The sequence below is a fragment of the Hemicordylus capensis genome, chromosome 2 (assembly GCF_027244095.1).
Source record: "Hemicordylus capensis ecotype Gifberg chromosome 2, rHemCap1.1.pri, whole genome shotgun sequence".
Taxonomy (NCBI): Eukaryota; Metazoa; Chordata; class Lepidosauria; order Squamata; family Cordylidae; genus Hemicordylus; species Hemicordylus capensis.
In genome coordinates this window covers 250,094,327-250,121,343 of record NC_069658.1, presented here as the reverse complement: position 1 = coordinate 250,121,343, position 27,017 = coordinate 250,094,327, and the positions used below count along the sequence as shown (strand labels likewise).

The 27,017-nt window shown below is 46.9% G+C and overlaps 1 protein-coding gene across 4 annotated transcripts in view; it reads right to left on the bottom strand.

Annotated features, from left to right (window-relative positions):
- Positions 1–27,017, bottom strand: part of TNXB (tenascin XB) — a 161,882-nt gene that overhangs the window by 30,549 nt on the left and 104,316 nt on the right. For all 4 annotated transcript variants that reach the window (XM_053291372.1, XM_053291373.1, XM_053291374.1 and 1 more), the window contains 7 exons: positions 25,381–25,668; positions 23,637–23,960; positions 18,604–18,897; positions 15,407–15,697; positions 11,953–12,237; positions 8,393–8,668; positions 4,303–4,620 (listed from right to left, as the gene is read on the bottom strand). In XM_053291372.1, the coding sequence (XP_053147347.1) occupies positions 4,303–4,620; positions 8,393–8,668; positions 11,953–12,237; positions 15,407–15,697; positions 18,604–18,897; positions 23,637–23,960; positions 25,381–25,668 (2,076 nt within the window). The remainder of the gene's footprint in view (positions 1–4,302; positions 4,621–8,392; positions 8,669–11,952; positions 12,238–15,406; positions 15,698–18,603; positions 18,898–23,636; positions 23,961–25,380; positions 25,669–27,017) is intronic.

Genomic DNA, 27,017 nt, shown 5'->3' with positions numbered 1-27,017 from the left:
CCTAATAAACTATCTAATAAATGGACAATAAGCTCCCTAAATACTGTAAACAGCCAACAAAAACAGTATGAAGATAGAAGGTCGGCAGGGGAAGGGGCACTTCCCAGTGTATTGCACAGAGTGCCACATGTACGACTATTTGCCGCATGGGCAGAAGTCATGGGTGTGTACTCGGTGCAAGGAGCTCCTGGCTCTCAGGGAACAAATCTGTTCCCTCGAGACCAAGGTGGCGGATCTGGAAAAGCTCAGAGAGACAGAGAGGCATGTGGACAAGGCCTTCAGGGATGTGATAGAGGCATCCCACTCCAGGGCTGGTAGCTCCTCTGCTGTCAGGGAGAATAAAGGTCTTGGGCAAGGAGGACGTCGGTCTGAGGAAGAGGGAAATGCTCCTTTAGAAGTGACCCCTTCCGTGGATGATGAGCCCATATCCTCACGCACAGGGGATACTCTTCTGGGGGGTGGGGGCCTCCTTGTAGTTGGTGATTCGATCATTAGAGGGATAGAGAGATGGGTTTGTGACCCGCGTGTTGACCACACGGTGACTTGCCTGCCTGGCGCGAAGGTTGCGGACATTACGCAGCGTCTAGACAGGCTGCTAGGCAGTGCTGGGGAGAAGACAGCTGTCGTGGTGCGCGTCGGCACCAACGATGTGGGGAAATGCAGTCAGGAGGTCCTGGAAGCCAAATTTAGGCTGATAGGTAGCATTTTGAAGTCCAGGACCCCCAAGGTAGCATTCTCAGAAATGCTACCTGTTCCACGCGCAAGTACAGTGAGACAGGCAGAGCTGAGGGGTTTCAATGCGTGGATGAGACGGTGGTGCCGGGAGGAGGGGTTTAGATTTGTTAGGCACTGGGACACATTTTGGGGCAAGCAAGGCCTGTACAAAAGGGACGGGCTGCACTTGAACCAAGATGGAACCAGACTGCTGGCGCTTAAAATCAAAAAGGTTGCAGAGCAGCTTTTAAAATGACAGCTGGGGAACAGCCGATGGGAGCTGGGCAGTATCCCGTTTGGCAAAAGCCATCCTTTAAAGTGTGAGGCTGCAAAGAATTCAGATAAAACAGAAGGGGACAGAGCAGAACTGCATAAAGAGCAGATGGGATCCTGTGCCAGCAGGTCAAAGAGTCAAAATAATAGCATACATCAGGGGAAAGATTCAGTGTATAGGTGCTTGTATGCCAATGCCAGAAGCCTCCGAGCCAAGATGGGTGAGCTGGAGTGCTTGGTTGCTAACGCAGAAATAGATATAGTGGGCATAAAAGAAACATGGTGGAACAGTGAGAACCAGTGGGACACTGTTACCCCTGGGTATAAACTCTATAGAAAGGACAGGGAGGGGCACCTTGGAGAAGGGGTAGCACTGTGAGTTAAAGAAGGGATAGAATCTAACAAGCTAGAAAACCTAGGTGGACCGGAGTACTCCACAAAAACCCTGTGGGTGACTATACAAGGCCGGAAAGGAAACGTGCTACTGGGGGCGTGCTATCGCCCTCCAGATCATAATGCCGACAGTGATTAGGAGTTGCAGGAGGAAATCAGGGAGGCGTCAAGGAGAGGCAGGGCTTGTAATTATGGGTGATTTCAATTACCCACACATAGACTGGGTAAATTCACATTCAAGTCAGGACAAAGAGGTCAAATTTCTAGATACGCTAAATGACTGTGCTCTAGAACAGTTGGTCATGGAACCAACCAGAGAGAAGGCGACCTTGGATCTAATTCTGAGTGACACCCAGGACCTGGTGCGTGATGTAAGCATCATCGACCCTTTAGGGAACAGTGACCACAGTGCCATCAAATTCAGCATACATGTGGGGAGAGAATCACCAAGGATGTCTAACACAGACATTTTGAATTTCAGAAGAGGAAACTTCTCCAAAATGAGGAGTATGGTGAAAAGAAAGCTGAGGGGGAAAATCAGGAGAGTCACTTCGCTCCAGAGTGCATGGTGTTTACTCAAAACCACAATACTAGAAGCCCAGTTAGATTGTATACCCAAAAGGAGGAAAGGTACCACTAAGTCCAGGAGGATGCCAGCATGGCTAACGGGTACCGTCAAGGAAGACATAAAAGGGAAGAAGACTTCCTTCCGAAATTGGAAGGCCTGTCCAAACGAAGAGAACAGAAAGGAACACAAACTCTGGCAAAAGAAATGCAAGGTGACAATAAGGGAGGCAAAGAGAGTTTGAGGAACATTTAGCCAAAAGTATCAAGGGGAATAACAAAAACTTCTTTAAGTACATCAGAAGCAGGAAACCTGCCAGGGAGGCAGTTGGACCATTAGACAATGAGGGAGTGAAAGGGATTATTAAGGAGGATATGGAGGTTGCAGAGAAGCCTAATGGGTTCTTTGCATCTGTCTTCATGGCAGAGGATACTGAGCATTTACCTGTTCCTGAACCAGGCTTTTTAGGGATGGAGGCTAGAGAGCTGAGTCAGATAGAAGTGACAAGGGATGATGTTCTAAACTGTCTGGAAAAACTGAAAGCTAACAAATCACCAGGGCCGGATGGCATCCATCCAAGAGTCCTCAAAGAACTCAAATGTGAAATTGCCGACCTCCTTGCTAAAATATTTAACTTATCCCTGAAATCGGGCTCTGTACCAGAGGACTGGAGAGTAGCAAATGTAACACCGATTTTCAAAAAGGGATCCAGGGGCGATCCAGGAAATTACAGGCCGGTTCGTCCGTTCCAGGCAATTGATGGAAAGCATCCTCAAGGATAAAATTGTAAAGCATCTAGAAGAACAGGCCCTGCTGGGAATGAGCCAGCATGGCTTCCGCAAAGGTAAATCTTGCCTCACCAACCTTTTGGACTTCTTTGAGAGTGTCAACGAGTGTGTGGATCAAGGTGATCCAGTTGACATAGTCTACCTGGACTTCCAAAAAGCTTTCCACAAAGTTCCTCATCAAAGACTCCTGAGGAAACTTAGTGGTCATGGGATAAGGGGACAAGTACATGTGTGGATTGCTAACTGGTTGAAAGACAGGAAACAGAGGGTAGGTATAAATGGAGAGTTTTCACAATGGAGGGAAGTAAGAAGTGGGGTCCCCCAGGGAGCTGTACTGCGACCGATGCTTTTTAACTTATTCATAAATGATCTAGAAGCAGGGGTAAGCAGCGATGTGGCCAAATTTGCAGATGATACCAAACTCTTCCGGGTAGTGAAATCCAAAACGGATTGTGAGCAGCTCCAAAAGGATCTCTCCAAACTGGGGGAGTGGGCGACAAAGTGGCAAATGCGGTTCAATATTAGCAAGTGTAAAGTGATGCACATTGGGATGAAAACCCCCAACTTCAAGTACAGTATATGCTGATGGGATCCGAGCTGTCGGTGATGGACCAGGAGAGGGATCTTTGGGTTGTGGTGGACAGCTCGTTGAAAGTGTCGACTCAATGTGCGGCAGCTGTGAAAAAGGCAAATTCAATGCTAGGGATCATTAGGAAGGGGATTGAAAATAAAACGGCTAACATTATAATGCCCTTATACAAAACTATGGTGCGATCACACTTGGAATACTGCGTACAATTCTGGTCACCACATCTTAAAAAGGACATTGTTGAACTGGAGAAGGTACAGAAGAGGGCAAACAAGATGATCAGGGGCCTAGAGCACCTTTCTTATGAGGCAAGATTACAACACCTGGGGCTTTTTAGTTTAGAAAAAAGACGACTGCGGGGAGACATGATAGAGGTCTATAAAATCATGCATGGTGTGGAGAAAGTGGAGAGAGAGAAATTCTTTTCCCTCTCACACAACACTAGACCCAGGGGTCACTCCATGAAATTGATTGCCAGGAGGTCTAGGACCAACAAACGGAAGTACTTTTTCACACAACTCGTGATCCACTTGTGGAACTCTCTGCCACAGGATGTGGTGACAGCCAACTACCTGGATGGCTTTAAGAGGGGTTTGGATGACTTCATGGAGGACAGGTCTATCAACGGCTACTAGTTGTAGGGCTGTGGGCCACCTCCAGCCTCAAGGGCAGGGTGCTTCTGAGTACCAGTTGCAGGGGAGTAATGGCAGGAGAGAGGGCATGCCCCTTTCAACTCCTGCCTGTGGGCTTCCAGCGGCATCTGGTGGGCCACTGTGCGAAACATGATGCTGGACTAGATGGGCCTCCTTGGGCCTGATCCAGCAGGGCTGTTCTTATGTTCTTATGTAGCAAAAGGTGGATCCTGCTCAACAATTCCCCATTTGTGAGAATTTAATTCAGGTGACTTACTGCATGAATGCTTTGATCAAGACCATTTTTCTCCAGCTCGTTTGGAAGCGAGGTGGGATGTGTGACCTTACCTAGCCCGCCTGTCCTTGCTGCCGTGTTGAGACTGGCCACTTGTGACCCATTCCTGATGCCGTAGACGGTGAGGCTGTATTCTCGGTTGGGTGTCAGACCCCGAAGCACAGTAGAATGCTCATTCCCAGGCACGTTAATGTCTTTGGCTGGCACAGGGACCTGTCCACTTCCCAGGAGAGAGTCCTTGTATTGGACCAGGAAGGAATCAAACTCTCTCTTGGGAGCTTCCCATGTGAGCTTCAGGCTGGTGGGTGTCACCTCGGAGACAACCAGGTGATTGAGTAAGGTTGTTGGTATACTGATGGCTTCTAGGGAAGCTACAGAGAGAGAATAAGAGCAAGTGAGAACAGAGGTTAAATAAGATCGCCCAAAAGGAATTTTAGGAACTGGCAGTTTGGGTCTGAAAGGCGATTTTTCTTTCTACACTATCTCATATGAAACAACAGCAACAAAGAGAGAGAAAAGGGAGAAAAGAGAGAAAAGGCCTGGCCTTGAAACAGAAAAATGTATGTGACAAGTTGCTTGCCTGTTTTTTTTTCAAATGCCTTAGCAACTGCAGACCCCAGCACATTTTTTTCATTGCCTGTTTACCAAACACAAGCATTCGCTGCTGTCAGTTCATTAGTAAGCGGTCAGACTTACCCCATTAATCTCTGCACATTTCTACATTTTGTATGTTCTGCTCCTTTGATGAGTGCCGGCTGTTGCTCTGAGCCTGTTCTTTATTATTATTTTTTAAAGAGTCAAGGAAACTGAGATGAATCCAAACCAGATCTCATCACTTTGTTTCAAGTGAGGCATTTGGGTCTAGGGCAGGGACCTCAAACTGCGGCCCTCCCCCTGTTGCTGGACTACAGCTCCCACCATCTCTAGCCACAATGGCCAGTATCCAAGGATGATGGGAGTTATAGGCCTCCATCTGCAGGAGGGCCACAGTTGTAGACCCCTGGTCTAGGACATGAATCTTGCTCAGGGTGCAAGAGGGTCCAGGTCTGAACCTCAGAAAAATCGTTCTTGGCTGCCTCGATTGGCGGAAGAAAGAGACCAATACCATAAGAGAATTCTTAGGGGTTCTAAAAACCAGAGTTCAGCGGCAGAGCAGATGCTTGCACATCCAAGGACCCGGGTTCAATTTCCAGCTAAACATGTATGCCAGCATTAGGCAGCCCCTGATCATCTTGGGCAACCATCTTGGGCAACCATCTTGAGCCTGGAGCCCCTTCCTTATGAGGCAGGGATTCGGCATGGGGCTTTTTAGTTTGGAAAAAAAGACAACTTAAAGGCAGGAAGAGCATTCCTGGCCACACTGTGAATGCAGCACTGGCTGGAATATGCTCCCAAACGGGGCCACACAGCCCCGTTTGGGAGCGAAGCCACACCCCCTGTGTCTGACGTCAGGCTCAGGGGGGCGTATTGGGAGGGGGCCGCCGGCGGGAGAAACATGGGCCGCCAGTTGGCTTCCTCTGTCAGTATTTCCAAGATTAAATGGGCGAATGGTCTGACCCAGAATAAAGCAGGATTCTATTGCAGGTTGCCAGGTGAATGACTAGCTCTCCACTGTTTTGGTCTTCTCAACTAGGCGGTCAAAGCAGATTCATCATGCTCTCGGCAGGCAAGAACCAGTAACTAGTGAGCTGCTTTATGAAGCTGCTTAATGCTACACAGACCATTGGCCCTTCTAACCCAAATATTTTCTGTTCTGACTGGCAGAGGCTCTTCAGGGTCTTAAAGATTTCATGACTGCTAGTTGACCTTTTTATCTAGAGAGGTCAGGGACTGAACCTTCTGCATGCATAGCAGGCCCTCTGCTACTGAGCTATTACTCCTCACAGGAACACAAGAAGCTGCCTTAAACGGAGTTAGACGGTTGGTCTGTCTAGCTCAGAGTTGTCTGTCTAGCTGGTCTGTCTAGCTCACTGACTGGCAGCAGCTCTTCAGAGTTTCAGGCAGTGCCGTTTCCAGCCATACCTGGAAACACCAAGGACTGAACCTACCTGGGACCTTCTGCAGGCAACGCAGGGGCTCTGCCACTGAGCTATGGTCCCATTCTCCCTGCCCCTGTCCCTTTTCAGCCTGATGGGTTGTAAGTTGCACAGGGCTGACATACACCCCTTGATACCTTATCATGCACCACCCAGAGCCTTTGGATGGTGTGGTTAAAAATGGAATGAATGAATGAATGAATGAATATTATCCAGAAATGGCCCTATTCATGGCTAAGATCTTACTATAATGTTTACTCAAAACTAAGTTCCATTAATCAAAGTCAATATTAATTCAAAATTTTCTCCTCACAGGTTCCGCCTGTCTCATTGTTTCCTGTTCAGAGTGGCTGGGGTATTACTGAATACTTGCCCCATAATCAGCCAGCTTGTCTTCTCCTTGGGGTGAGGTGGGAATGTTAATTCCTGGTTTCTTTTAAACATTTTTTTCTTTTTTAAAAAATAGCAAAATATTCCACAATAAGTAAATAATGCCAATCATTCAAGCACCTCCCTGCCCTCAATCCAGTTCCATGAGGAGCAGAAGTTGGCCAATTCAGGGGCAAATCCCTGTGCTGAACAGGAAGCAATAAAATGCAAGCAGGAAGTTCTTTCATAAGGCACATGACTCGTAATATCCTTAATAGTGCTTGTCTGTCCACACTGGAGAGGCTGGCTCTGCAACTGTGTTTTACTGCAAAAGAAACGACCACAAATCAGGTCCAAAAATCATGGCAAGACTCAGACATGGAGGCTGTGCACATGAGCAGCCCAACCCAAAGCGCCCAGCTCACAGGGAAATTCCTAAATGGAACAGTTGGAACAGTCGGTCCAGAATGAGGCAGCCAGGTTGGTCTCTGGGTTATCTTGGAGAGACCATATCATTCCGATCTTAAAAGATCTACACTGGCTGCAGATAAGTTTCTGGGCAAAATACAAGGTTTTGGTTAGAACCAATAAAGCCCTAAACAGCTTGGGCCCTGGGTATTTAAGAGAACGCCTTCTTCGCTATGAACCACACCACCCACACCACCCATTAAGATAATCTGGAGAGGTTCGCCTGCAGTTGCCACCGGCTCGTCTGGTGGCTACTCAGGGATGGGCCTTCTCTGTTGCTGCCCCGAGGCTTTGGAACACACTTCCTGCTGAAATAAGAGCCTTCCCACCTCTTACAACTTTTAAAAAGGCAGTCAAGACACATTTGTTCACCCAGACTTTTAATTAGATATTGTTTTAATTGTGTGTTTTTTAATAGTTTTAACGTTTTAAATTTTAAATTGTTGTAATGTTGCAATCTTCGTATCTGTTGTTTTTATTGTTTTGTTGTAAACCACCCAGAGACTTGCGTTTTGGGTGGTATACAAATGTGTTAAATAATAAAAATAAATAAATGCACCACACTACTTGTGCGGTGCCTTTATGGATTCCTGGAGGCTGGGACTCGTTTTTCCAGCCTCCAGAGATCCACGCTGCCAGGAGCAGTGCAGATGATGTGGGCACATGAGCAGCGTGTCCCACACATGGAGCGAGATAGTCTGATCTTGGCCTCCCCCTGAGCGCCCTCCACACGCGCAGAAAATGGTCCTGTGCACGACCTTGCATGAGTGTCTGTGCACTAGTATAGGTTTTTGTGTGCATCTGCATTCATTTTTAAAAGGAAGCTGGGCCCTTGAAATACATGAACCAGAAAGGAAGTGTACTGCTATATATGTGCTCATCATAATGTGTGAATAACGGTCCCTGTATACAGATCTGTATCTGTGTACACTGTACTGCCATTGTACAAGTGCTCAACATAATGTTGCAATATGGCGATAGAAACACTGGAATGCAACCATTTGTCAATGGCATAGTCTGGATTCTCCATAAAGAGTGAACAAACAAAAGAAGGCAGCTAAAGAGAAAAGGGCTAGTGCTGAGAAGAAGACGGATATGTGTAGCAGTCCTGGAGGAAGAGAGAAATATGGCCAGTTATAAATACTATATCTTCCTCAAGGAAGATAAGTATAGTGTAGTAGTTCTAGAGGAAGACAGATATATAGCCAGTTGTGGAAACGAAGACGTTAAAAAGGGGGGAGTGATCATTGTCTGGATGATGACCATTTACCTGTGACAGCATCGGTGGAGATCGGTCCAATCTGCTTCCCTTCAGATTTGCCAAAGAGACTGAACTTGTATCTGTAGGAAGGCATCAGGTCTGTGATGACAACAGTGCGAGAGTCTGCATTTAAAGGCAATGTCTTGGGACTTCCCTCAGCATCCTTATACCGGATGAGAAAAGAGTCAAATTTCCCAGCTGAGATGGTCCATGAGAGACGGACAGAGTCAGAGATGACTTCGGAAATGGAGAGGTTACCCAGTTTGGGCTGGATCTCTATTCGACCTAGAAGGAATAAATAGAATAAATATATAATTGTGAATTGTGCACAGTGGCCCTTCCTCTATCTAGGTTGTAAAATGACTCAGTTGTGATGGGAGAAATGGGCCAGTGGTTGTTTTAAGCACTCGGAACGCAAGCCGCACTCCTCTACAAAGCAGGAAGAGCATAACACCAGTCAGAAGTGGGAAGAGGGAGCATGGAGACTTAATGATTGACATTCTCTGAAATCCTCTGGTGACCAAAGAGGGTTGTGAGTCTGCAAGAAGCCTCCAGTGACCCTGCACTGAAAGCTTCTTGTGCAGCAGATTGGACATGGTGTGTGTGTGATTTTTGCGTCTCCCCTCACTGCAAAAACCCCTTCCACTTGCATAAATATGTTCTTGAGAGCTGTGTGACTCTCAGGAATATATCTATGCATATATCTATGCACATGGGCATGGCATTTGAAGGAAGGGAAGAGACGTGATCAGCTCAGCTCAGATGATCTGATCGGGAGAAACATGAAAACCGCTCCCCCTACCTCTCCGTGCCTGGTCCACAGCACTCCTTCCAACACTCAAGGGCTGTGGAGAATGTCAACCACTAGCACCGATTCATGGATTCCATGGAAGAAAGGAGGCTTCCATTTTGGAGGACTGGATTGATGTTGCTTTGGGGTTAGCCTGCGAGTCTGCTTACTTTTAGACACTGTAATACCTGCTCAGCCCTTTAAAAGCTGCCATAGCTCAGCAGCTGAACATATGCTTTGCTGCAGTTTGCAACAATTCTTTACATCTCCAGAAAGGATTAGGTACTGAGAGGTGGAAAGGACCTCTACTGGGACTTTTACACACAGCAGGCTTTACTGCAAGCTGACTGGGAGGCTTTACTGTGAACTCGAAGTTGTCCCAAAAACCTGACACAAATAGTGGGTTTTTTTACCCTGGATATAAATCAGACTACACTCTAATGTGCTGTGAAATACCCGAATCATGTATGAATTGCTCCCCGATAACTCGCAAGGGCTTCAGTGTAAATCTGGCTGATGTGAACACAACCTCTCAATTCCGGAGGAGATGCGAATTAAAGGGCTTTAAAAGCCCCGTGTGAGAAACTTCCTGGAGAGTTTCTGCTAGTCAGACAACATGAAAGCCAGTCAGACAATGGGCTCTTCCATATGTTGATATAGCTCATCATCATCTGAAATTACTATGAAAAATAAAATGGGGAATCCACACAAGGAAAATGGAGAGTGCATTATATACTTAGCATCATCTGCTGGCAAATTTCCAGCAGATAGTGTTAAGAATATAACACGACCTTCTTCTTGCTAGTGTGGATTCCCCATTTAATTGGAGCTGATGTTGGAATATATCACCATCTGGAAGAGTCCTTGATCAGACCAAATGGATCCCCTGCATGGTGTAGATTTTCTCCATTCCCCAACAGTTACAACCAAGAACATCTGCTAGGTTCAGGGAGATCCACATGAAAAAGGGAACTAATTGTTACACACAAAGCCCAGCCAAGACACTACATAAAGAGGGTTCCCAGTGTGCAGCGTTAACCACTGAGCCACTAAGCTACAAGCTGATAAAAACAGAAGAATGAATACTGTATTTTCGCATATATAACCTGCAGGTTATACCTTTTTCTGTTTCGCATGAGGAGTAGTACAGGGAACTAGGTGGGTGTGGATTATACATAAATATATTTACATTATTTGTCCTTGTGGGTGAGGGGGGACTACCTGGCTGGCCATCTCAGCAGACCCTACAGCCTTCCCTCCTGGAGAATGGTGTCATAACTCTCCCCACTTGCCTCTCCCCAGCAGCTTACCTCTCCCAAGAGCAACAGCCACACAGATGCTGGGGCTGGTATTCTTCCTGCCCCTTCCTGCCCCTACAAGACCATTGGGAGCTGTCAGTCTCATCCTAGGCCCTCCCACTCCACTTGGCTGCATGCCTCCCCAGTTCCAGCACCTCAGTCCCTGGCATCTCTTCACTCCTTTGCCTCCTGCTCTGTTAGCCGCTCTGCAGAGGGCTCAGTTACCTCCCAGGAGGCCTGGGAGGAAGGCCCTAGCAAGATGGGAATACTGTATTTCTGCATATATACCCAAGAGAAATACACAGGTGTAGGCAATACAGGTTTCTTTAAAAAAAAAAAAAAACAACCAGGACCAATGATCAGCTACAGGTTATATTTGTGTGGGGGGTATATTCATGAAAATAAAGCAGTCAAACTAAGTGAAACTATTTGATATTTCTCTCCTTAATCTAAATGAATATGAATATGACAGATATTTATGTACCGCTTTTCAACAAAAGTTCCCAAAGTGGCTTACAAAGAAAGAAAGAAAGAAAGAAAGAGAAAGAAAGAAAGAAAGAAAGAAAGAAAGAAAGAAAACGGGGAGAATCTAGCTCTACTTGGTGCAGAATTTGACCTGCCTAGATGCAGCATTTTCATTTTTTTAAAGAACGTATACAACCTTTTCATGCATAGAAGAGTATTCCATATGTGTACAGAAGAGAGAGGCACTGTCAGCACAAGACTGAAAGAGTCTCAAGGGGCAGAGGCAGCCCAAGGCATCGCACTGCCCGAGGCAAGGTGTAAAATGCTGCTGTGCCCCACACCGCTGGTGGGGGACAAGCCTCTTTCAAAGCCAATCCTTGCAAGATTTGAAACTGGTGCAAGGAGCAGGGAAGGCTGTCAGCAGCCTTCTCTTCTCTCTTTGTTCTTCTTGCAGCTTTGCCAGGAGTGTGGCATTTTTTGAGAGCTGGTCTTGATGGAGAGGAGAGCTGGTCTTGTGGTAACAAGCATGACTTGTCCCCATAGCTAAGCAGGGTCTGCCCTGGTTGCATCTGAATGGGAGACTTGATGTGTGAGCACTGCAAGATATTCCCCTCAGGGGATGAAGCTGGTCTGGGAAGAGCAGAAGGTTTCAAGTTCCCTCCCTGGCTTCTCCAAGATAGGGCTGAGAGAGATTCCTGCCTGCAACCTTGGAGAAGCCGCTGCCAGTCTGTGAAGACAATACTGAGCTAGATAGACCAATGGTCTGACTCAGTATATGGCAGCTTCCTATGTTTCTATGTTCCTATGTGTGAGGAGAGGCACTCTTTACAACTTTTACAACGCTCAGATTGCCACCCTGCTGGTGCCCCAATAATCCGCCTGTGGCAACACCTCACCTGGCTTCATGAAAGAGCCACCCCTGTCAAGGGAACCAGAATAAAGGAGGGAACCAGGATGCAGGGGGAGGGGGAAGAGTGGATTTACATCCTCCCTGATACAACCTGTGTGTCTCTGACCTGTGACTGTTTCGGTGGAGACAGGGCCAAAGCGCTTCCGCCCAGAGATGCCATAGAGGTTGAATCTGTATTTACGGGATGGTACCAGGTTGGAGATTACAACATCACGGGAGCTTCCATTCATGGGCAATGCCTGCGGTTTGCCCTCTGCGTCTCGGTACTGGACAATGAAGGAGTCAAAATCCCCGGTTTGGACACTCCAGGAAAGGTGGGCGGATGTGCCTGTGACATCGGAGGCCGAAAGCTCCCCCAGGGTGGGCCGGGGAGTGGCTGTTCCTCCAGGGGCTAGAAAAAAAAGAGAGAGGCAGATGGTTCAATCTGCACTTAATCAAGGCTTTGATAATATTTCCCTTCCCTTGGCATGATGGGAAAAGAAAATGGCCCTGTAGAGCATTCAGCAAGGACAATGAAAAGAGCAGACAGCCGTGGTGGTTCAAGTGAAAATAAAAATCCAAAAGCAGCTTAACAGCATATTTTGGGACAATTATGTTTTTCCACAGTGTGGCTTTGGGACAAATGGCGCATTATATTGGAGCTCTGTGACTGGAATTCCCAGTATCATTTTCCTCTTATAAAAGCAGTTGTGAGGGCCCGACTTTGATCTGGGTTGAGGCAAAGGAGCTCCTTTGCTTGTGCCCATTGCCTGACTTAAATCGCCACCCCAAACCTGCCATTAGCCATGGAGAGGAAAACTCTGTAGTTAGAAGGAGCTTTGTGGCAATTATTTGAATCTTGGAAGAAGATATTCTTTTTCTTTCTTTCTTTCTTTGGTGAGATAGTGATTCATATATTACTTTATATATTAAGGGGTTTTGTTATGTTTTTCTCTTTTTTCCCTTGGTTCAATTAATTTTGAATATATTATGATCTTAGGTTTACGCAAGAGAAAAATGTTTTGTTTTGTTTTGTTAAATGGGCGGTCATACTGAGGAAAATTACTCAAAGTAGTCCTATTGCAATAAAAAGGATAAGTTAAGAAATTTTTAACTTGTCCTTTTAATTTCAATGGGACTACCTTTTCCTCAGTATGAATCAGGGGTAGAGCCTGGGAGAAAACGGAGTCCCTCCACCTCATGCATTGCAGAACAGGCTCTATTGAAGAGGAAATTCATGCACTGTCCTGCAGGGGGCGCAGAGCCTTTGGCAACCTGTACTAGTAAGGATATGCAGAACCTTCCTGAGGTGTTTCTAGTGTCTTCCAGAAACGTGTTTAGCTTTCCTTCAGAATTCTCAGATATTTCTCCTTTGGAGAAACCCTGAAAATCGCTTTGAATGCCACCTTTTCAAACTGCTGGTGCCAACCCCAGCAATACTGTGGGCAGGTTCAGAGTGACAATCCACCAAGGTTCCTGGGCAAGCACACACTACTGGTGGGTGTGTCATCTGAACCTGCTTACCTCCAGTTTGTGTGGCTGGACTTACTGACTTCAGTCCAAAATTTGTAACCTAGGGCTGGGCAGAAAAAGTTGGGCTGAAGCTGGGAAGTCCGACCGCAAGCCGTAAGTTGGCAGATTTGGATGACATGCTCGCTGGGAGCATGTTTCTGGACTTTGGGTGGGTCATCTGAACCTTCCCAGTATGTGGGGTGGGACACAACTGTGTGCTCAAGCAGTGTTAGAACAGGAAAGTTACATGAAGACAAGAGTGTCCCAGTTTTTGTGCATGAAATATTAGCAGACATGTAGTTCTGAAAAGGCTGAAAACATTTTCCCAACACAAATGCTACTCACCCTTGATACCTGGCAAAGACCAAAGCTCAGTGGAAGAGCATCTGCCTTACATGCAGAAGGTCCCAGATTCAATGAACAAGTCGGGGAAGGAAGCCCCCCTGCCTGAAATCCTGGAGAACTTCTGCCCTCAGATGAAATAATACTGAACTGGATGGACCAATGTCTGACTCCTGCATAAGGCAGCTTCCTACAAACTACTTATGCTGCCGAGGAACACTTATGGGTACATGTATGCTTTTTGTAATGGGGAGAAGAGGAGCTTCTGCAGGGATTTACATGGGGAAAGAGTAATAGGAGGGGGATTTTCTTTTTAAAAACCCACCAAACCCTTCCAGACGATTGCGGTCCCAGTCCAGTGCTGTCTCCATGACCCTACTAGAACCACTTAAAGGGTGTGTGTGTGTCAGGGGTGTAACTACTGTTAGGCAAGGGGAGGTGGCTGCCTGGGGGCCCCCATGCCTCAAGGGGGCCCCCAGAGGCAAGTCACATAACTATATATTGTGAAGTGTGTGTGTGTGTGTGTGTGTGTGTGTATCAGCGAGGGGCCCATTCTAAAATTTTGTTTCTGGGCCCACTTGTTACACCCCTGGTGTGTGTGCCTTGTTACACCCCTTGTTACACCCCTGGGCCTTGTTACACCCCTGGTGTGTGTGTTTGTAATTTTGGTGTACATGATCTGACTATGGATCTCCAACACCTCACCTGGTTTGACTCTTTCGGACATTTCAGCAGGCATTGTACAATTTCAAGCAGATTTTCACAGAGCTAGAAACTTGATTTCATTTTAAACAAAAGCTGAGATTCTCTGTGAGTTCAGCCATTTTGAGGTATTCACCCATTTTGCAGCACCTTTTCTGTGTGCTCACAGACTCCCAGCATCTACACAACACGGGTTATAACAATTTCAATACAATACAGTAAGGATATGCAAGGGGGAAGGTCTCTATTTTTAGTTAAGTTTTTTAAAAATCATTTTAATTTGTTTTATTTTCTATTTATTTCAGTTTCTCATTTCTTATTATCATTTTCTTCATTCATTTTGAGGTATTTTAATATGAAAAAAGGGGAAACTTTTGCCTGTACTATAGCACTCCACAGGAGCTTCCAAGGAGCAGTTGCTACAACCTGCTGGATCACAGCTCCCATAATCCCCTGCTGCAATAAATTGTGACTGGGGATGATGGGAGCTGTAGTCCAACAACAGCTGGAGAGTCTCAAGTTGACCACCTCTGCTGTAGAGTCTTCAGCAATGTGTGTTGCCGGGGTGGGCGGGGCAGGCAGTGCTCCTTAGTATGAGAATTGGGCTGTTACAAGCATGCACACTGGTGAGATATCAAAGGCTATGCTGTAGGAAATGGATCTGCTGCTGACAATTGTCTGGAGGCAGGAAGGTGGGAAGCAGGGCCACAAGGGTTCAAAAGGAAATCTGCCTGTGAAGGGAAAATGGATGGTGCAGGATTATGGGATGAGAAAACAGTAAGTGGAAGGGGCCCTTTTCTGTGATCACCAGGCTGAATAAAAGCCTGACGACATGGCAGATGGGCCCACTGATCTTGTGTGCTTTCCCAGTGGCAACCTGAAACCAAAACAGAAAACAGTACCAGCCCCCAGCTGCACAGCCTTGCATCTGGAAGGTGAAGAAAGGATGATCAGACCTAGAAGGGAGGAGAGAGTTATGACAAGGAAAGAAACGGTTGCGAGTGGCCCACTGGGCGGCGGCTGACCTGTAACAGCCTCTGTGGTGATGGGGCCAACGCGCTTGCGGCCGGAGGCACCGTAGAGGTTGAACCTGTACCGGTGAGAGGGGGCCAAGTCGTGGAGCCTCAGTGAGCGCAAGACCCCGTCCACGGGCAGAGCGTGGGGTTTCCCGTCTGAATCCCGGTACTGGATGATAAAGGAGTCAAAATTCCCCGTCTCCACGGTCCAGGAGAGGAGGACTGATTCTGGGGTGATGTCGTGGGCTGACAGTTCTCCAAGCCTGAGCGGGGTCTTGCTCCCTGGCGGGGTGCCTGGGCCTGGAACAGAGATGAGATGAATATGAGGCATTAAATGCGTTGTGGAGATGTGGTGCTATGGCGGCCATCCAATGAGGAGATTTCAAAGCTCAAATTGTCAGGGGAGGGGAAGGCGGAGGAGGCCTGGCCTACTAATTTTTATTTGTAATGTCCTCATTAGCTACTGTTTCTAGAAAGCTGTGTGGGAGGGAGGATGGGACATGGATTTCACTAAGTACCCCCTTCCCTCCATAATTCAAGATTTGGGGGAATATTCCTCCATGACTGATCTATGATTGTCAGCTAACGGTACACCTTCCTACTGGAGTGGACTGGGCTATACTGAGTTGGGTTGTTTTTTTGTGGCCAGATTAGGGCCTGCTCCAACCCTAGCATAATCTGGCTGCATAAAAATAAGGCCACTCAGGATCAGGGTTGTATATTTCTTTCTAGAAATGTGCCCCATATTGGAGGGAACCGTGTGCTCTCTAGGGTTAGAGCCTCTCAGGGGAAGAGAACCGAGTGGAGTTGGGCCTTTTCCAGGGTGTGCCTTGGGATGAGGCAGCTGACTGAGGAGGATGGCAAAATCATAGCTCAGAGAGGCAAGCTGAAGTTAATTCTCAAAAGGCAAGTATGGAGAAAGGAACCGGTGGGGGCGGGGGGGGGGCCTTGTCAAGGCTGAGGATCTCTGTTCCAGATTGAAGGCCTGTGGGTTACTGGTGCTAAGAGTCTGGCGAAGATATCAGCAGAAAATTCAACAGGTAGAGAAACGGGACCAGATTGAGCTCACTGGACCGGAACAGGACCACAGACTGATCACTGAGTGAGAACTGACAGGTTGTAAGGCTTCCTTGGAAGCACAGTTGCTAGAGGCTGGAGGGAAATCCAGCCATCTACATAACTCCTGTGGCAGCATAATGTATGCCAAATTAGAAAATATATGTAAATATGCCTAATTTGCATCATTGGTTAAAGAATTTGCCTTTTATTGGCAAATAATCTGGTGGTTGTTTTTTTTTTAAGTTATAAAGCATAGGTTGTAAACAGTCCTGGTTACTCCAAAAGAATTGCTGGGCCCTTAAAATGTCCAACTCAACAGGTTTTGCTCTACATCTCATTGTTTGCTGTAAATTGTACATTGAATGACTGAGAGCTGCTGGTATTTTAATAGCCCTACAAATTTGCAACAGGAAGAGACTTTGTGGACCAAACCCTGCCAGGAATAGGGGATGCCACAGCACCCACCCACCAAAAGCTGAAGGCAGAGTTCTAAGCGGGTAAGTTTTTCACTTTTCATTGTTGAGGATGCTAAAATCAGAGTAGTACTCGCAAACCCTTCTTAAAACAAGCCGGAATTCAAACCATACACTCCATTATTGGACTTGGAGGTGGTAGCGGCTTGTCCTAACGAGCTGGGTGCAGGGGGTGGGGAGCTGAAGGAGGCAGCTTGGGTTTCTCCTCTCTCTCACGCCTTGCCCAAGAGCCCCGGGGCCTGGAGGAGGCTGGCCATTTGTCCAGTAGAGCTATGCAAGTTAATGCTTGGGCAAGGCAGGAGAGGACCAACCTCAGCTGCCTCCTTTGTGATGGGAGAACACTCTGCTGTCACAGCTGACTTCCACATAGGAACATGACTTGTCCCGTTAGCTAAGCAGGATCCACCATGGTTGCATATGAAAGGGAGACTAGAAGTGTGAGCACTGCAAAATATTCCCCTATGGGGAATGGGGCTGTTCTGGGAAGAGTATCAGAAGGTTCCAAGTTCCCTCCCTGGCTTCTCCAAGATAGGGCTGAGAGAGATTCCTGCCTGCAACCTTGGAGAAGCCACTGCCAGTCTGTGTAGACAATACTGAGCGAGATGGACCTGTGGTCTGACTCGGTAGAAGGCAGCTTCCTATGTTCCTAACTTAGGATGTTGTTCCAGCAAGGACCTAGAGCTAACTGAGGGCTTGAACAGGCCTGCCAAATGGCTGATGTCACCAGCCCTCTGGCCTCTTTGGAGGAGCCATTAGGACTTAAAGGGGCTGTTCTCTCTTTCTCTCTTTGGTGTGGACTCCAGCAATGCTGAGAAGTTGCCTATAATTCTAGGAGGAGTCATCCTCAGAAGAGCCACCTCCTCAGGTCATGCTGGTGCAGGGTCCTCGGATTCCCTTCTTAAGATGGTAGCTTCTGAGCCTCCTTTGGGGGTGGCCCCTGCCTCCTCCGTTCTCTTTGTCCTCAGACCCCTACCCTAATAAGAGGAGGCCTGAATCCTGAGCTATGACTTCCTACACACCTTTCAGGTGGAAAGTCTGTGCTTGGACTCTACCTCCCCAGTCTGTCATCGGGGAGGCTCACATAACTGAATGCTGCCCCATACCAAAAAGTACCTCCACCTAGAAAACTAGCATGTCAGGGACAAGTGTTCTGGCCTAGGCTTTCCCCAATACGCTCATTGGTTAAATGTGAAGGGATATTTTCATGAGGGAACATTCCACGGTGTTTGCCCCCAGCTGCCCAATCAGAGAGTACAATCACAATGAGAAATAGGCCAAGCCTATTTATAGTAGGAATTTAAAGAGGGGCTGGAAAGGACAGTGACCAAATGCACAGCTGGAGGGTGGAGCAAGGCAAATATCTGAGGAAACTACTTGGATCATGGAAACCTAAAGGCGTTTGCCATCATAGAGTTGCAGAGGCTTAAGACAAAAGGAGGCTGCATGCTCCTTCCTCATGCTGGTGTCGCTCTCTGAATGAATATAATGCAGGAGACAAAACATAAAGTAAGTTTTGTTAAGTTGAAGCCACGCGTTAGTGAGAAATAAAGATCTGGGGAAGATTCCCCACAGCCACAACTGCTCCCATTCCCCTAAGGAAGCAAATAAGTTAACCAGGGAGAAGAACACAGCCCCTTAGGGAAGCCTCTACAGTGAAGAAACCTGCCCTCTGACCTGTGACAGCATCGGTGGAGATAGGACCAAGACGCTTCTGGCCATAAATGCCATACAGATTGAACTTATATCTGTGAGAAGGAGCCAGGCTGGGGACAGTGACATCACGGGAGTTGCCATCGAGGGGCAGCACTTGGGGTTGGCCCTCTGTGTCTTTGTACTGGATGAGGAAAGAGTCAAAGCTCCCAGCAGGGACACTCCAGGACAGACTGACAGAGTCACTGGTGGCCTTGGAGACAGAGAGATCTCCTAGTCTGGGCGGGATGGTAGGTTCCTCTGGGGAAGTCTCTGGAGCTAAAAAGGAAAGAGGAGGGTGAGGAGTGAAGAAGAAAGAGATGCACTTCCTTTTCACGACCTGAAAATTTAAAATCTAAAATAGGTTAAAATATCTCAGCTGGTTACAACTTGTTTAAGAAAGCCAACCTCCTGGGTGTTTTCCAGATTACACACTGCCACGTGTCCTATAAGTGCCCCTCCGTATTGCCAGTGTTTTGACATCGTGCTTGCTGCTCTGTCAGTAGGGTGCCGTTCATATTTCCCATTCCCTGTTTCGGATTTCATTGCTGTGTTGCAGCCTTACAACACTGCAAATGTGTTGCAGGAAAGTTGTTCCATTTTCCCATTTTTAGGAGGCTTGCTCTGTTGTTTACACATTGCAGTGCTTTGTGGTATGGATAGTTCAAATCACAGTGTGGTGATTTTTACAGTCCCATTTCGCCCACTCCCAAAATAATGTTGCCACTTATGTAAAATGAATTTTTTAAAAAAATTATCTCTCTCTTCTTGCACTTGGGACAGGGAGAGACTGAAAGAGCTAGTGGTGTGCTGGGCTGGGCTAGGCAGGACGGCGGATCTCCGCTCCCTCTTAGACGATCCTAAGCGAGATCTCCAGTCCCACCTGGGGATCAGGGTTCTCAGTGACAGGAAGCTCCTCCCCGACCGGGTTGCTGAGCCAGCCCTGAGCCAGCCCCCTGATCCAGCAGGGCTGTTCTTATGTTCTTATGAGATGGAGGGGGAGGGAGGAGATCGCAACATTTTATTATCATTTTTCCACCAGGGTTCTTTTGTGCAGCCCCCTTTTAATTTGCTACTTTGACCAGAGGCTCATACTAGTGCAGCTGAGCAGATTTCTGAATCCAACTCTTTATCATGCCCTTTTACTGAAGAGGAAGCCCATTGAACTAAATCACTTACTTCTGTGTAATCCCACTTGCTTACTACAGGGCAAAGGGCAGGGAGAGAGAACAATCACTTACTTAAAAGGAAGCTCATTGAACTGAATCATTTAATTCTGTGCAATCCTACAGCCCTCACTGGAGGAGCGCTCGCCTCCCTTCTGCCTCCTCCCTCCTATTTATTTATTTATTTATTTATTTATTTATTTATTTATTTCTCTGGAGGCCCACCAGTTCCTATCTTTCCCCCTTCCTGGCTCACCACAGGATTCCCTTTCGCTCCCCCACCAACCAGCAGTCCCTTTGTTTTGTCACTCCAAAGGATCTCCTCATGCACCCCCCTCCCCCTCTTAAAATCCCCCCCACCCCCCGGATATCGCTTGTGCAAAGCTGGAAGACAAAGTTAGATTTTTGTTTTGGAACCGCACTAGCCCCTGCTGGCGGATTTGCACAAGGCAGCCAAGAAATTTTTTGTTAAAGAAGGAATGTCATTAAGCCACACTCTCCCTGCAACTCCACTGGCTCAAATGAAGCAGGAGGAGGGAAAGATAAATGCGTTTGAAGGAGAATATGGACATTCCTGCCTTGAAAACACATTGTAGTGGACGGAAAATAAGAATGGCCACCAGCCTGCAACAAAGCATTAATGTTTTAAACTGTTGCACTATTCCGTCACACTTTGCAATGAACTGTTGCAAATCTTCTAGTCTGGAAAAAGCCCTGGAGATTTAAATTAAACACAGAGGAAGAAAGGCAGATCTGAACCACAATTCCCAGTATGAATGGGGTTGGAAACCAGGGTTGCCACCATTTTTCGTGGACAAAAGCTCTGTACCTTAGTCCTAGTGATGCTCTGGGAAATCCTGAGATCCTTCAGAAGCTCACCAGGAGGGAGCTCTTCAATGGGAAGGTCAGTCATGGTGGAGAGGCTTACTTAAAAGTTAGTTGCTCACCACTATAGAGAGCTTGTCCTGCAAATATATAAAGCTTGTCCTGCAAATATGTGGCTGTGGGGGAATTTGAGGTACATTCCAGAGTGTGCCCTCAGTTCATGCAACGGCTTGAAATGATCAGGCCAAGTAAGCCTGGCTTGCACTCCATGTGAACAGACTATGTGCTAACACTCAACCAAAAGAGGCACAGGGGAGGTTTTGCAAAAATGTTTGCTCATAAGTTCCTCCCCTATACCTTTCAGAAAATTTTCAGGGATCCTTGCACAATGGCTGAGAAATTGTTCATTTCTTGGCATGATCTCTGATTGGCTAGGATCACCCATGTGATCCATACAGGAAACACTGTGCTCACTTTCATGGACCTCATTGTCCTTGGTGACTTTGGCACATCACTAATTCAGGAAGTTTTTCACACTTGGCTTTTAGTTCGCATCTCCTCTGGAATGGAGGGTGTGCTTTCACATATCAGCAACATTTACCCCACAGTCCCTGTGAGCTATAAGGGAGCACTTCACACACAATTCAGGTTCTTAATCGTGCATTAGAGTGCAGCCCAATTTATATCCAGGGTTTTAAAAATTCACTTTTTGCATGTTTTTCTTCTTCTTTCAACTTTGAAAGCCTCGCAGTACAGGTGAAACTCGGAAAATTAGAATATCGTGCAAAAGTCCATTAATTTCAGTAATGCAAATTAAAAGGTGAAACTGATATATGAGACAGCCGCATTACATGCAAAGCGAGATAAGTCAAGCCTTAATTTGTTATAATTGTGATGATCATGGCGTACAGCTCATGAAAACCCCAAATCCACAATCTCAGAAAATTAGAATATTACATGGAACCAAGAAGACAAGGATTGAAGAATAGAACAATATCAGACCTCTGAAAAGTATACAGTGTACTGTGCTTGATTGGCCAGCAAACTCACCTGACCTGACCCCATAGAGAATGTATGGGGCATTGCCAAGAGAAGGATGAGAAACATGAGACCAAACAATGCAGAATTGCTGAAGGCCGCTAATGAAGCATCCTGGTCTTCCATAACACCTCATCAGTGCCACAGGCTGATAGCATCCATGCCACGCCGCATTGAGGCAGTAATTGCTGCAAAAGGGGCCCAAACCAAGTACTGAATACATATGCATGCTTATACTTTTCAGAGGTCCGATATTGTTCTATTCTTCAATCCTTGTCTTCTTGGTTCCATGTAATATTCTAATTTTCTGGGATTGTGGATTTGGGGTTTTCATGAGCTGTACGCCATGATCATCACAATTATAACAAATTAAGGCTTGACTTATCTCGCTTTGCATGTAATGCGTCTGTCTCATATATCAGTTTCACCTTTTAATTTGCATTACTGAAATTAATGGACTTTTGTACGATATTCTAATTTTCTGAGTTTCGCCTGTAGGTTGGAGTGGGCCCTGAGACAAGATTCTTAAATGCCCCCCCCCTTCAAAAGGAAGATCGGGTAGGCGCTGGGTGACTTCAAAAGGAAGATCGGGTAGGCGCTGGGTGGGGGAGAGCCTCTGAGGGGCCCCCCCAAGGGTGGACAGAACTCAGAATGAGGTTAGAATATATATAGCCCTAAAAAGAACTGACACCCGGGGAGGGTCAGGGCAGGAGGCGGCAGTCCTATTGAGTTCAATGGGCTTGCTCCCAGGTAAGGTAAGTGGGCACGGAACTGCAACCTTCCTTGCCCTCCTACCTAACAGTTGTGGAAAGCTGCTTGAGTTGGAAAAAGCGTTGGCTTGCTCTCTTGGAAGCCCCAAAGCCCAGCCAACTACTCCCCAACCATGCCTAAATATCTCCTTTCCTCAAGTGCGATTTACCTGCTCTGCAATCCAGCAAGCCAAGCTGCTTCCTCCAGTGCTGCCAAAAGCTATTTGAAAGACACGAGCATATCAACAAACAGCAAGCGTTAAGTTTGTGTCGAACCTGGTTTCTATATGTCTGTAATGCAAACGAGGCGGGTGGTTTAGTATCACCCATGAGTAAACACGCCTTAGGCGATTCCCTCCCCACCGTCCACAAAAGGAAGATCGGGTAGGCGCCGGGTGGAGACAAACAAGCAAATAGTGGGCGGCGCCAGAACAAGGAGGATAAATTTTTTAAAAAATGATTTCAAAAGGGTGGGGGAGAGCCTCTGAGGGGGCCCCCCCAAGGCAGGGCCCCCCGAGACAACGGCCTCCCCCTGCCTAATTGTAGTTACGCCCCTGAATAAACCAATACTATACTACTACCACTACAGCAGGTTTTACTGCAAGTTTACAGGGAGGCTTTATTGTGAACTCGAAATTGTCCCAAAAAACCACCGCAAATAGTGGATTTTTTTTTACCCTGGATATAAATTGGGCTATACTCTAATGTGCAGTGAAAAACCCAAATTATGTGTGAACTGCTCCTTGATAACTTGCGGGGACTTTGGGGTAGATCTAGCCAATATGTGAATGCACCCCCTCCATTCCGGAGGAGATGCGAATTAAAGGGCTTCAAAAGCCCCGTGTGAAAAGCTTCCTGCAGAACATTCAGCATAGCATTATTTTGGACATGAAGACAATGCATAAACCTGCCAACATGTCCCTATTTTCTCATTCACCTATCTGAATGGGAAAATAGGATGAACCATATCCCAGAATCCTCTGCAAGGGTTCCTGTGGCAATCTCTCAGCGGTTGAGCAGCCTAACATGTCAACACAGAAATGGTGTTCTCGGAAGGTATAAAGTTTAAGAAACAGAGGTGCAGCTCTCCCCATCTATGCAGAAACAAGCTCTCTTTGTTGCATTGCTGTGTGTTAGATGCCTGCTAGGGACACAGAGGCTCTTTCAGTAGATCTGTCAGCAACCCTAGGGGAGAGCCACAGTCTTCATGTTTGCAGAGTCAAGATACCCAGGGACTCACCCAAAAATCTCTGCTGACCTGTGACAGCGTCAGTCGACATGGGCCCAAAACGCTTGTGGCTGGAGACTCCGTAGATGTGGAATTTATATCTCTGTGAAGGTGTGAGGTTGTAGAGGTGGAGGGACCGCATGCCTCCATCCACAGGGAGCACTTGGAGCTTGCCCACAGCATCCTTGTACTGGATGAGGAAAGAGTCAAAACTACCTTCCTGGATGCTCCAGGAGAGCAAAAGGGAATCTGGGGTGACCTCAGAGACTGTGAGGTCTCCAAGGCGGGGCTGAATAATTGTGCCTTCTATTCCCTCTGGCTTAGGACTTTCTGCAGCTACAAAATAAAGACAAGAGAGAGAGAGATGGAGATTAAGAAGGTCCCTGAGATACAAAGCGTAGGAATGTGGTCTCCAAAGTGGATGGGGAAGATGTTTCAGCGTAGCCCCCTCGGTTGCAGATCTCTCTAGGACATGAAAGGGTGGGGGGAATAATTCCACAAGTGACATGCAAAAAACATACAGATCATAGGTGATGCAGACATTGCCCATTCACAGGGCTGTGTATACACTCTGCTAAGGATTTTGCTATGAACTGTTTGCTTTATGCTAAATGTTCTCTTGTTTTTATTATACTGGTGTCATCTGGGTTTTCAAGAATCTGTTTATTGTATTCATATTTTTGTTCACGATCCTGTGCTACTTTGGCTACATTCACACAAGAGTGAACTGTGCTAATTTGCACAGGCAATACTGTAGTCTGCCTCAGTACAAGACAGCTGCATATTTAAATGGACATTTAACTGTTCTTGGCCTGAGTGTAGATGGGAACTGGCTAACATTCAGCTCAAACCTCGGTATTTCTGGAGCTCATCATAAGGAGTCAACGGCAAGGCTGATTGCCTGGAAATTTTGGACTGACAAAAGGAAATACTTTTTTCAGACAGTGCATAACTTGTCGATGGAATTCTCTACCACAGGATGGCCACTAGCTGGCATGGCTTTACAAGGGGTTTAAAAAAATTCATGGAGGACAGGTCTTTTAATGGCTACCAGTCTTGATGGCTGTAGGCTACCTTCAAGTTCAGCGGCAGGATACCTCTGAATACCAGTTGCAGAGAAGCAACAGCAGGAGATAAGGCATGCCTTCATCTCCTGCTTGTGGGCTCCCTAGAGGCATCTGGTGGATGACTGTGGGAAAAATAGACCTTAGGAGTGATCCTGCAAGGCTCTTCTTATGTTCTGAGGTCAACTTTTGTCATTTCCTCACTTCCCCAGAATGCAACTAGTGATATTCCAGGAACACTCTTATGGCTCTAGATCAGGGTTTTGTTGAAGGGCAGTTAGTTCCTTATGAAAAAAGGAACTAACTTTCCAAGGATGCCCATCTCAAACATTGGTCACCTAACACCCAAACCACTACTATTGAAATATATCTTTGGAATCATGAGGGTTAGAAACTTGTTTTTGAGAAATGATTAATGGAAGTGGAATTCTGTGCTCAGTCAGTACTATATTATGCAGTTTTTCTGCATCCCTGTGGATCTGTGTGTCATACATACACAGCTCTACCTATTAGGAGAAAGGCAAGGGCAGATATACTGCAAAGAAAAGAAGTCAGGCGATGATCCTTCCAGAGAATTTCAAAGTCTAGATGGGGACCTAAAACTCCATAAAGTGGAAAACCTGGGTTAAAGAGCACAAAGGGTGAAATCAGTTGTGCTCCCCGCCCCCATTTCTCCAGAAATCGCAGCTGACCTGTCACAGTATTGGCAGAGATGGGCCCGAACCGTCGGTTTCCAGAAATGCCATAGAGATTGAACCTGTATTTGTGAGAGGGAGTCAGGTTGGGGACAATGGCCTCACGGGAGCCCCCTTCTATGGGAAGCGCCTGGGGTCTTCCCTCTGCATCTTTGTACTGGACTGAGAAAGAATCAAATCTTCCCACGGGGACACTCCAGGAGAGACGGGCAGCATTGCTGGTGACCTCGGAGACAGAGAGCTCTCCCAGGCGGGGCTCTTCGTTCGCTGGAGCTTCTGCTGCTGCTGGAGTTAAAACAAAGAGAGTGAGTGATTGTGGCTGGGATATTATTGCAACAGACCTTTGCCACCTTGTCTTTTGACAGTTCTGTCTGGCATGAGGGGGGAAATGCTGGCAGGTTAGAAAGAGAAACGGGGGGTGGCGAGCAATTGGAAGAGGCCTTGCACATGAGCATGCAAACTGTCAGAAGTGACTAGGCAATAAGCAGGGTCAGTTTCTATTGAAACTAGAGAGCCAGCGTGGTGTAGTGGTTAGAGTGCTGGACTAGGACCGGGGAGACCAGAGTTCAAATCCCCATTCAGCCATGAAACTAGCTGGGTGACTCTGGGCCAGTCACTTTTCTCTCAGCCTAACCTACTTCACAGGGTTGTTGTGAAAGAGAAACTCAAGTATGTAGTACACCACTCTGGGCTCCTTGGAGGAAGAGCGGGATATAAATGAAATAATAATAATAATAATGCTATGAATGAGAATATGATGAATATATATATACCGCTTTTCAACAAAAGTCCCCAAAGTGGTTTACATAGATAGATAGATAGATAGATATTGCTGTCCTGTGCAGTGAGCCTCCAAAACCACAAGCAGGTGTGTCCACTGGCTGTGAAGGTTTTTGACATTCCAGAGTGACCCTGTTCACCCAGGATGGCCATTGGCTCCCCGTGACCTGGAAGGCCTACAAACACTTCTAGGTCCAGCCGGGGTGTCGATAACAATGGCTGATATGCAGACTAACGCTGCACTAGTGCAACAAACAACGATGGCACCCATCAAGAAGGTCTCGTTGCTGAACGGAAGCTCAAAGTTACTCCGTCTTTCGCGCTATTGGTTCGCTTGCGCAACCTTGTGCATTTGTGCAACAAAGATAGCAGACAGCTTGGTGCCATTCTCTGCAACATAGATGGGCTGTGGAAGAGGTTTCGGCGCAGGAGGTGTGCCACAGGGTTGCGTAAGCACACCCTGTTGCACCACTGCGACACTAGTCGGGAATGCACGCACCTGACTTACCAGAACCAGCTAGTCCAACATGTTTGCACTAGTGCAGCATTAGTCGGAATGTTAGCTATTATCTCCTGCTTTGTGCATCCTGTGCTGACCCAGTAGCAGTCTAATAGGACCAGCTTAACGAGTAGACAAACTGGGTGGTTGCCCAGGACATCCGCCTGAAGGGGGCACCAAGTTGAGTTTGATAGCTTGCCTTTTTTGAGTGTACTGTCTGCAGTGAGCTAGGGAGAAAGAGGGAAGGACACTGAAGAAGAAACTGCAGAAGGCAGGTTATCACGATATATTCTTGGCCTGACCCTGCTTTCCAAAGTATATGCAAACTGGCTATCTTGAGTGGGAGATATATCCA